The sequence below is a fragment of the Kogia breviceps genome, chromosome 5 (genome assembly GCF_026419965.1).
Source record: "Kogia breviceps isolate mKogBre1 chromosome 5, mKogBre1 haplotype 1, whole genome shotgun sequence".
Taxonomy (NCBI): domain Eukaryota; kingdom Metazoa; phylum Chordata; class Mammalia; order Artiodactyla; family Physeteridae; genus Kogia; species Kogia breviceps.
The window spans coordinates 105,533,218-105,544,665 of NC_081314.1; the positions used below are offsets into that span (position 1 = coordinate 105,533,218).

General features: G+C 37.0%; 1 protein-coding gene across 10 annotated transcripts in view; it reads right to left on the reverse strand.

Moving 5' to 3' along the window:
• Positions 1-5,581, reverse strand: part of EPHA6 (EPH receptor A6) — an 850,011-nt gene extending 844,430 nt beyond the window's left edge. For 7 of the 10 annotated variants that reach the window (XM_067034854.1, XM_067034853.1, XM_067034856.1 and 4 more), the window contains exon 1: positions 4,172-5,581. In XM_067034854.1, the coding sequence (XP_066890955.1) occupies positions 4,172-4,550 (379 nt within the window). In that variant the 5' untranslated portion in view covers positions 4,551-5,581. The remainder of the gene's footprint in view (positions 1-4,171) is intronic. The other 3 variants (XM_067034858.1, XM_067034859.1, XM_067034857.1) reach the window with 2 other exon arrangements.
• Between the last annotated feature and the right edge of the window lie 5,867 nt (positions 5,582-11,448).

The window sequence follows — 11,448 nt, forward strand, 5'->3', positions numbered from 1 at the left end:
CAAATGAAATATATAGTCAGAAGTATATATATATATACTTGTCATAGATGTTATGTAACCACCAATTTTAGATATATATTTTCCCCTTGGGAAAATCTCAATTAAAACTGCTTTATTCATGTTATTCCTAGTTTGAAGAAGAGTTCCTTAAAGAACACTATAATTTTTGTGTAAGAAAAAATTTTTAGATATAGTGTTATCGCAAACCCAGAGCAAAGAACATTTAGATGATCAATGCATATCAATGACATTTTATATTTCTATTTTAAACACTAATCATAATGACTAATTACACAATGGCTTATTTCAATTTGTAAATGTATAATAAAATTACATTCTAGGTTGTTTTCATACTTATGGTAAATAAGAAAACATGTGACTACAATCTTCACCTTTACAACTATAAATAGTTTATCCCTGAAAATAAATTTTATATAAGTGAGAGGTCTTTTAGAAATATTCTTTATAAATCATTCAGTTTTCTTTATTTAACACAACGTTAAATATTTTCAGTAAAGTTCACTCTTGACCTTTCCGAAAATATTTCAATTCCTCCCCTTCAATAAATATTAGAACAATAGTCTTATAGTTTGTGAACAATACTTATGGAAGTTCAATTAATTTGGGGCTATGAATTTTAAGCAGATATTTTTCTGCTCAGCTATGTTCACCTGTATTTACACACAACTTAGTGTATTTTACACTCAATTCATTCAAATTAATAAATTCAATGAAACTAATGACTCAGACTACTGTTTTCCTTGTTTATTTCATTTGTCACTGAATTTCGTGGATGGAGGACAAAGATCAATTCACACAATCTTGGTAGTAAAATGAGCTTACTAGACTCTCATATTCAAACCATATTTTGATTTAATATATTATTTGAGTATTGATTATTTTTGGAAACATGAGTCACACCCTGAGAGATGCATCAACTCTTAGACTAAAGCAGAGTAATCTCTGAATTAATGGATCCCTGGTGGCTACTAACCACTGTTATTGATACACCTGGTTACTTACATATGAAACAAGATTGTATTTTATATTCTCCTAAGTATCCTACTAGTACGGAAATAAAAGTTTACATATATTAAGAGGGTAAAAATCTGTTATTTTTACATAAAAATTACCAACACGAAATAAATACTATGGTTTTAAATAGAGGGAAAACTAATGGAATAAGAGAAATCTGAGTACAAATCATGCTTTCACTTACTTAATCAGATGAAGTGATCTAGGAAGCAACTCTACTTTTTGATGGATTCAAGGAGGTTTGGGTAACAGGAAGAGAGAGTCAAACTGATTTATTTTGTCTTTATAGTGCAGAGCTTCACAGCAGTTAAAAAAACAAGAGAAGAGATGCTTCCTGTACTCAAGTTACTCTTAGCACCATCTTAAGCACCAGGTTAAAAATGAGGTAGTTCACTTTTTTTATCGTTTTGCTATGCCTACGTATGGAAAACTAGGAAATGGGAAGAGGGTGATTCCTTCATTCAACCATGAAAGATTTTATATGATTTGGAAAAAATAGATAAATAACAATAAAAAGTTTACTTTGTGAATATCCTTAATGAGAAGGCAAATTAAAATGAAATTTTACCCTCCATAACAAATTTTAAAAATAAAACATGAATTCCATTAGCTCTTAGGATGAAAATTTACTAGGGAAATGAATACGATATCCTTAAAATTAACTATTCATCATATTACTGATGTTTATTATTATGTGTATAAAAAATCTGATTTATATTTTACATTAATATTTCTATATTGTATACATACTATAATAATTCTGTAATACCTCATGTTTTCAATGTTTACAAATTGGTAAGATATGTTGATTCATGTCATCTATTTATGAAGCTACAAATAAGAAAATATCCCCCAAGTGTTCATAGAAATAACATTTTGAAGTTCCACATTTTATTAACTATTAGAGTGATTTCAGTATTCAAAAATTATCTCAAAGTATTATAAGGCATAATTTCTAATCACTATGACTTTAGGCTGTAAAAAGCATTTTAAAAGGAAACATTTGTGTCTGATGAAAAAAATCTGAGCATATTTTCTCTATAATCTTCTGTTGAAGAACTTCTCTAAATTTTACCCAACTTAGCCTTTAGGCACTATATTAGCCAAGTGTAATGCATAGCCTGTGTCTTTAGCATGTTAGTACCAATTCAAATTAAGAGTTTTAGGAGACTACCTTTAATTATCTTATTTAATTGTTGGGTAAACTGAGTAATACTAACACTGTTAAGCTAACTTTTGAAAACACACATAAAATACATATAATTGGTAAATATTTTAGGTAAAATGCCTTTTAAAAGTATGAGAAAGTCATCAAAATAGATAAATAAAAATTACTGCAAGAGGTTAACAAACAACTCCTCTATGTCCTTAAATTTAATATGAATATCTGAAAGGTCATATTTTAACATTTGACACATTTTGGTAGAATGGCACTTTAGTCATGTGAAGAGTCTAACATGTGTTTTATTTATGTTGGTATCCTCAGGGCCTTAGATGGTTACCAGCACTTAATGAAAAAATATATGTTGATTTAGGGAAATGACTGTAAAGAAATAACTGTTAAAATATCTCTAGTAAACTTGACTTCAAAGTATACATCTCTTTAGTAGCCCTAGACACATTTGGTACAACATAAATGTCTGATCTTCCAATTATTAAAAATTTCCTCTCTCCTTTCAATAAAAAGGTCACATAATTACATGTTATTTTTAACAATCTTCTATTTTCAGAGGTAAATTAAGTAACTACCCCTTTGATATTTAATGCCAATATTCCTTGAAAACAAATAAGGGATGTGTGTGAAGGTATACACCGCCATAGGAGAGTATGGCACTATCGGTGGCACTCATATGATACATCCTCACAGGCATGATGGTTGTGTAGGATTTTCAAATTGACATATGCATTTGTGATTGCAATTGGGCACGTCAAAAAAAAAAGAGAAAGAATTAGAAAAACATGTCAAAAGTACCAGTTGTATAAATGAGAATAATTGAATACTGATTCTGAATAATTCTAACAAATTGGTCATACATGTTGATAACAAAAAACATGTATTGTTTTGTTTTGCCTTCTCTCTCAACCTTCTCACCCTCGCAAAAACAGTGCACACTTCCATGTCATCTGACCTCCATTTATATATCTGCAAATTATTTCGAAGCCTTATATGTTGAATGGTAACTATAATTGAAGTTTTATATTTGAAGTATTTGTAAAAGTGTGACATAACAGGTAACATTGGTAGTCAGCACAATGCCAGTGAGAGCATCAAGCCAGATACATGCTGGAAAACTTTTATGGTTGTTCATCTCTTAGTCTAGGAGGATTTAGATTATGCAGGTGATGTTTTTTATAGATCCTTAAATATTCATAGCAGAAATCCGATTAGATATGTCTCATAAATATTGTTGGATAGAAGGCAAGAAAATGTTCAAAAATTCTCAGTGCTTTCCATTCAGTAAACCTCACTTTCACTTTTCACACACTATTCATCTTCACTTTACCACTTTACCTGACTTTATAAATAGGATAGTCACAACTTGTTAATTAACACCTAATACTTATCCCCCGGCCCCTTCGGGCATCTGGGCTAGAAATAATTCGGAATAATTTCCAACAAGTCTACGTTCGGTCTGGATGGGGTAAAGGGGTTGCAGCTGGGCGAGGGCGGCTTAGTTTACCGAAGGCAAAAGGCTGGTATTTGGCCAGAGGCTACAGCGAGAGCGATCTGCTTTCTTGAAGGCATGTGGGAGATACCTACATGTTACCGTGCTGTGAGCGACCGCAGCCAGCCAGAAGTCTCCATTAAGCCTGTGTCACGGAGCCTGACCTCCAGCGCAGACCGCGCAGCGGGGAGCGGTCCCGCGGCCGCCAGGGCTGGGACCCAACTGCTGCTGATGCTCACGCATCCGTTTAAAGACATTTGGAAGCAGAAGGGACCTGAGTTCATGAGGTCGCCGGCCCTGGCCGATGTGAACAGGGCGCTCTGGGGAGGGGACATCCTCTACCCCCTCGTATAGAGAGCCCGGAGAAGCCTAACCCGGGACGAAGTTACCTGCAGGAGGCGACCAATGCACCGGTCCTCAGAGCACCCGCCTCCTCCCGCGCCCTCTCGCTTCTGCGCCCCGTCCCTTACCTTGGTTGTTAGAGACGTGACTGCAGTCTCCCGGCCAAGCTGTCAGCAGAGGCAAGAAGAAACCAAATTGCAAAAGAAATTCCCGGACTTCGCTGCCCCCCATGGCTCTCCCAGGCTCTCTTCTCCCCCTTAAAGAGAAGTGGCAGCAGCGCAGCCAGGTGTTCAGCGTAGGGTACGGGTCCCGGTCCACGTCTTCTTCCTCCTCCTCTTCCTCCTCCACCCGGCCCACAGGGGGTGTCCCGGGGCGCCCCCCACGCGAGGCCCCGGGGGCAGGGCACGAAGGTCCAGGCTGCCCAGGGGCAGGCGCAGTTGCTTCGGAGGAGGACGCTGCCTGAGGCGCCAGGGAGCTCCTGGCGGCTGTAGGCGAGCGGAATTGCATCCACCACCGAGTCCCGCTCGCGCGAGGACTATTCCCTTGGGCCCGGGAGAGCGTGCGCGCAGGAGCTAGCTCGGGCTGTAGTTTGGGGGAGGGGAACGAGGGGGCGGGGGAGGGCGCCTCACGGCCGGAAACGGGGGAGGGACAAGGACCAGGTGCGGCGGGCAGCTCCTGCAGCCCTGACGGCCCGAGCGCCTCTCCGGACTGAACTGGACACTTGCGGAGTCAAAAGCAAGGAGGGCACAGCAGCTGTGAAGCGGCCGGCGGCCGCGAGAACTTTCCTCCGGCCAGGGCGGCGCAAGCCGAACGACTGAAGAGGCTCCGCGGGGCCACGAGCTGTCAGAGCGAGCTACCGAGCTGCGCCCTCAGCCCCTCGCCTAGGTGGCGACGGCAGCGACCCGCAGAGCAGACACTTCCAGCTCGGCCGCGTCTGCGCCGCGCTTCGGCCTCGACAACCGCTTCCCGGGCGTCTCTGAGGCCGCACTTAGTCCCCCAAGCACTTTGCTCCCCATTTCGCAGCAGCAGCGTCCAGCGTTTTAGGGCTAGTCAGCTCCTAACACGGCTACCCCCGACTTCTCTACATTTCTGCCGCCAGAGGGGGGCGAGTGCTGTGGGCAAGCGCGCCGGGTCCGGGATGAGCTTGGCGGTGGCGGACCAGCCTGACCACTCCTCAGCGCGGGTCGCCCAAACTTGCCCAGTAGGGCGAGAGCCTCAGCTTTGCGGCCGCCTCCTCTGCTAGTCCTAGGAGAGCGAAGAAAGAGGGCAAGCAGCAGAGGAGAGTCACAGGCTGGATAGGGACGGTTGCCTGGCACCAGGGCTCACTGAGGTTTTCTCGTCGCCGTGCGGCCGTGATTTCGCAGTGGAGGTCACGAGCATTGTCGCAGCCGTGGGCGCTGGGATTCCGGGAGCCCGGAGCGCCTGCAGCGTGGCGGCGTCGGACCTCGCGCTCAGAGAACCCACGGGCTGAGCGGTGCGTGGCCACATCCACAGCGGCGCCGAGTGCCTGGGAGTGAACAGCTCTCTCCGCGCACCCTCAAGCCGCCCCCTCGCGGCGCCCACTCCCTCCCAGCTCTCGGGTCGGTGGGAAGCCGCGGCGGCCCGCTGCCTGGTGGGACTACGCGGCCCTCGCCCCCCAAGGTTGGGAGTGTGGGGGGCGGGCAACACAGGTGCTAACAGGGTGGGGTCTCAGCGCGCTTGGCCCTCACGCTCTCGCCCCGCGGCCTAGGCGGGCCTAGAGGGCAGGGCCCGAGCTGCGAGCTCAGCTGAGCTCCGCCAAGCCCCACGCTCTGCCCTCCTGACAGCCGCCGCTCGGTTGCTTCCAGTTCGGCGCTAGAGGGGGTTAGTCGACAACAAAAATGCCTCTGCTGCTCGCAGGTGGAAGAGGCTCATCACGCGGAAGGAGGATTGCGCTCAGGCTGTACTTAACGCGTTTGTGAAGGGCGCGCCAAGGAACCCGTGTCACTAGCGTGGGGGTTCTGTAATACTTTTTCGCTGTTATTAGTATCATCGTTTGCTTTCTTGAAAAGATTTAGGGTATTACAGTCGAGTGAGGTTGAAAAGCCCTCCTCAAAACTCATCAGAATGGTTTGAAGAAAAATTTATGGCAATGGAGAAAAGTGAACCGAGAAGAGAAAACCGTGATATTGTAAAGAGTAGAGGATATTTGCCTTCCATAGGACAGAGGGAGGGAAATGGCACAGGGGCGAGATTTGGGAAAGGAGTAAATGAAGGAGCAACGGGTCGGCGTTCGACGCTTTCAGAATTCTGGAGGAGAAAGCAGCCTTCCAGTCTACGCGTTTCAGCGCTGCTATGTTTGTGTCACATACAGTAGAAGTGGTTTCAGTTATTGCATCATAGTCAGTTGGAGGCAAAGAGGAGAGCAAAAGATGCCGCACGTCTAAGTCAGCGCAAAAAGAGAAATGTGAAATGCCAGTGATTTTTGAGACTGAGGAAGGTTTCCGATTGGTGACTGTGCTTCAACTTTTATTAGGAATTCAAACACTGCCTCTCTTTAAACGTGTCCACGCTAATTTAAATGTACACAACTCACTTCTGAAAAGATAACCAAGTATGGAATTTATATATTAGTATTTAAAGGAGTAAAATCTGATTTTGCTACTGATATTACCAATCTTACTGATATTGACTGGTCAATATCATTTGCAATATGCGTTTGCAAAGTCAGTTTACAATTCATAAACTGTAAAATTAAAAGACTACGTTATTATATAAATCATTATGCTTAAATAAGAGTTCTTAAAAGCGTTGGATGATTCAATATACTAATGTTTTTAATTCGAAATAATCTTATTTACTGTCAAAGAATATCTTTTCATGACCTTTTTATAATTAAATTTGAATTCCTTATGTTTACATGTTTAAATTCAGTTACAGTGGATAGTTTTATAGATGTCATTAACAACTCTCCAAGAGAAAGATTTTGGCCAAAGAAGGCACTCCTTATAAATGCCAAAAATATGCTATATTCTGTTAAACTGAAGGAATGTATAATACTATTTATTAATTTAGAAATGTAAACTATGTTAATCTATTTATAAACTTCTAGTTTTTAAATTAACTGGACTTGTAAGAATTTTTAAATGGAATACCACTAAAAAGAAGTTGTTTCCCCAAAAACCCCTAGAGTAAAAATATTTTACTATCAAAATTTTAACTTAAATTCTGATATTTTGCTTGAGTATTGCATCTTAGAGACTATATTGTAAAGAGAACACCAAGGAGATTCTTTTAAAATTGGGCTAGAAGGAAATGGCTGTAATGAATGGAAGGAAGGAAGGAAAGATAGAGGGAAAAGAGAAAGTAAAAAGAGAAAACCTAAGATTTATTTCTAGGATTCACACTTATTTCCAAATCATGATACAATATTTCCAATTATGGTACAATTTCCAAATTAAGATACAATATCATGGTACAAATAAACTGGTATTTACTTCAGAGTAACAATAAGAGCTGAGCAACCTGGATTTGTATCCTCACCCCTACCTAAAAATTCACCTACAATTCACAATTTTTGTTTGTTTAAATAAATCATTGTCAGGCATGACATAGTATATTACTTACCTGGTCAGATAATTGAAAGTCATAATCTGATTTTGGTTTTTAAGAAAATAAATCATTACAAGATTTTTCTAAATATTAAAATAAAGCATACTTCATGTTTTAGACACTGTTTTTTGCATGTGTAGAATATAATGGCCTTTTAAAAACTCATCTCAAAGAAGATGAATTGAAATGTAATTTTCTGGATCTTTGACTAAAGTGAGATTCCATGGTTTTGACATGATTATCAATTTCAAAACAAGATTGTAAATAGAATTACCATAACCATCTGACCATTTGTATTATACATTTTATATTTATATATATATATACATACATACATACATACATAATGTGTATATGCATATTCATTCTAAAATATTTGTTGAGCTCTTTTTAGGTCTCTTCATTCAGAAGAGTTAATGGTGATATGAGTAAAAATAATTTGTTTTCAAAAAGTAACTTTTTATTTAAAATATAGTCATGGTTATCTTATGTGAGCTAGAAGCAATTGCACTTAACAGAAATGTACTTCCTTTTTGATTTTCTAGCAGTGTTGATATATTTGCTGACATGTGACAGTTTCAAAATTATAAACCATTCAATGAACCAGATGTAATATTCATGTAGATTTATCTGCACTTGTCCGTTTGAATCATACCTATATTCAGAAAAGCATTCATGTCTAATTTTTCAGTACTATAGTTTTCAGAATTCTTCTGTATTCTCTAAGACCATTGTTCTTCATGATATATGTGTTCTGGATTCAGGTAAGAATTATTAAATTTTTATTAAATAAAGAATATATGACACTAAAAACTAGTCTAAGCTTTCATTTATAGCAGAAATAATAGTATTCACAAATACTATTTGCTTTTTAAATGATGAGAGACTTAACCTGCAATTAACTCCTTTGAGGAAAAAAAGGAAGGATTATAATGTTTAATACTGAGCATATTTCAAGGCTTGAGAAAGTCCTAAGTATTTTATTTTGGTAAAAGAGTAAATTAACCCACTTAAATCTATAATTTGTATTCTCTAAGGTCAAGATAGAAGCAACATGAGTAAAAAGAATATTGATCCACAAGTAAGTCCAAACATTAGGTCTAAAATATTCATTTTTACTTAGAATAGGTATCATTAAGTCTTTTGTGTTAATATAAAATTTAGAGACATGCTCTAAACAGTATTAGTGTTGTCACTTCATCACCTTTAAATATAAATTAATTAAATGATTGTATGTTTTAGCATGCATACAGCTAAAGTAAAAAAAAAATCCACAAAGTCAAATATATATATAGTTTATTTGAGTCCCTTTGCTTTAAGAGAATAAAGCACATACACTATTTACTATGGAAATTTTTCTTTGATATTAGAAGATAGTTAATATTTTTCTGGAAGAAGATATTCAAAACAGTGCTGGATACTGTATTGTTATCATGTCGAATCTTAAAAACCTCACAGAAAAAAAGCAACATGAGGCTTCATAAGACATGAAGACAATGCTTTATTCTGCTGTCATATTGCATTTTCTTCTTATATTGTATGGTATTTTATAGTAAAAGGAAAAAATATATATTACATATATCATGTACATATCTTATATATGTAATACGCATTGTGAGTGTATGTAATTTTAATTCAGTGAAAACATACTCTCTAGTACTTTTCTAATTCAGTAACAATTTTCTAAGCAAGATTTTCCCGTGCATTTGTGCTGAGCATTATGGGGAAAGTACAACAATTATTTGGATTTAGTTCCTAACGATCGGAAGTTTATATTGTATTAAAGGGCACAGACATATGAATTATTCCAATACAAACATTGTATGTTATCCCATAATGGAGTTCCAAATTATCACAGTTATGTAAGAGGAGAGGAATCACACCCTCACCCTCTAAGGCATGAATCTCTACAGTTACTATTTTGGCTTAAGTTAAACTTACTCCTGGTATGAATTGATCCTGAAAGCTAGTGCATGAACTTTTATTATATCAAGTATAATAAAGTACTAAAGGTTATGCAAAATGGCCAAATAATTCTATTAGGTTCAAGTAACTTATAATTTTTAACTGAAATATACTTAATAGTCTGTGTGATATCAGGTATCCACAAAAAATTGTTTTAACTAAATTATGTAGAGAATTTTTAATAATATATTTAAATTTATTTTATTTTTACTGGTGATATATTATCATTTATGTTTCATGCCCCAGAATGACCAGCTGTGTCAAAACAACTTTTTTTGATTGAATTAGAATAAATACCATTAAATATCATATTCTAAATACCAAACAAGGAACAACTAATGAAAGAAGTAAAACTATCTTTAAAATAATCCTTTATATATTGAAATCTGCATGATTATTTCCATCATAATGAATAAGATAATATCACAGGACTGCTGCTATTAATTTCTCTTCAAGTATTCAAATTAGCCTATCAAAATAAACTTAGTATTTATTTAGTGTGCTATAGTGCACTATATCTTAGTGTACTAAGACACTTTCTGCCCTGCTTCGGGAAAAGGCAAAGCTAGGCTTTGCAATAAAAATACTTTGGTATGTCAAATAGTTAAATTTATAAATACTATTATCCATATTAATAACCATTCTCACTTAAACATTTTAATTATTTTTGTATGAATAATGCAAAACATTATTTCACTACAGTCAAATTGGAGATAGATTAAAAGTGTCAGATGAAGAGAAGTGATTCCTTAATTACCTCTTAAGCTGGATTTTGTGGGTAAGTTTCTTTTTATAAAAAAGTTTTCTATAATATTTCAGTTAAGTTTGAAATCAGCTACCACATTTGCATTTTTGACGTTCTCTTGGTTTTTGTGGGGGGTTTTTTGGTGTATATTAAATGATTAAAAAATAAAAGAACAGGTCTTGACTGACATATTATATTTCCAAGTGGGCTTTAACACCCAAAAAGCTTAATATACCTAATATTTACCTTTTAAGTCAGAGGTTCTATATCATTTTAATCATAGTGTGTTTCTTTACCATGGCTGTTAACATGTTTACATGGAAGATAAACATTTCTTAATATATCCTTATAATTATCTGGTAATTGCAAATTCTATATAACTCACTTATACCAATCCTTTGACAATCAACATATGGTTCTTCCTATCCTTGCCTAACTTTGAAACACATTCCAATCTCCCCAAGGACCTCAAAAAATCTAAAGAGTGGAGAATGTTTCTTTTAAATCTCTACAAAAAATATGTGCTAAATAATTTGTGTTTAAATGCTAATAATATTTATTATCCTTTAGGTCAAATTTACCATCTTTATTAACTTTTTTCGTAAAGAATAATCTTACATTTTTCAACTGCAAAAAAGTATGTAGTTGCCCTTTTTCTGTTTGTTAAAGATTATTAAATACTTGAGTCATTTTAACTGTATAAAGTATTATATATGAATAAAAATTATTACATACATGTTGTGCCTATTGTGAGTTGTTGGGGAAATGGTCTTTCACTCCTTGGGGAACTTAACCCCACTACAGAGTCCATGTGAGACTTCTCTAGCATTTTAGTGTTAAATTCCATTCATGGTTCATAGTATTGGAAGTATACTGAAACTCATAGTATTTGGAATTCGATTGTAATATATTTTCTATTTTTATAGGTAAAAATAAAATTTTATAAATTAGTGTGAAAATAACAAACGCTAGCTTGACTTAGATTAGTTTTAATATATTGTCAAAGACTTTTCTTGATTTACTTGCTCCTGATTCATTTTGCATCATGGTTTGAAATATATAAGAAATGGGAAGAATATTCAAGCTTGTTTTTGAGTATTTTTATCCAATGGATAAAAATAAGGA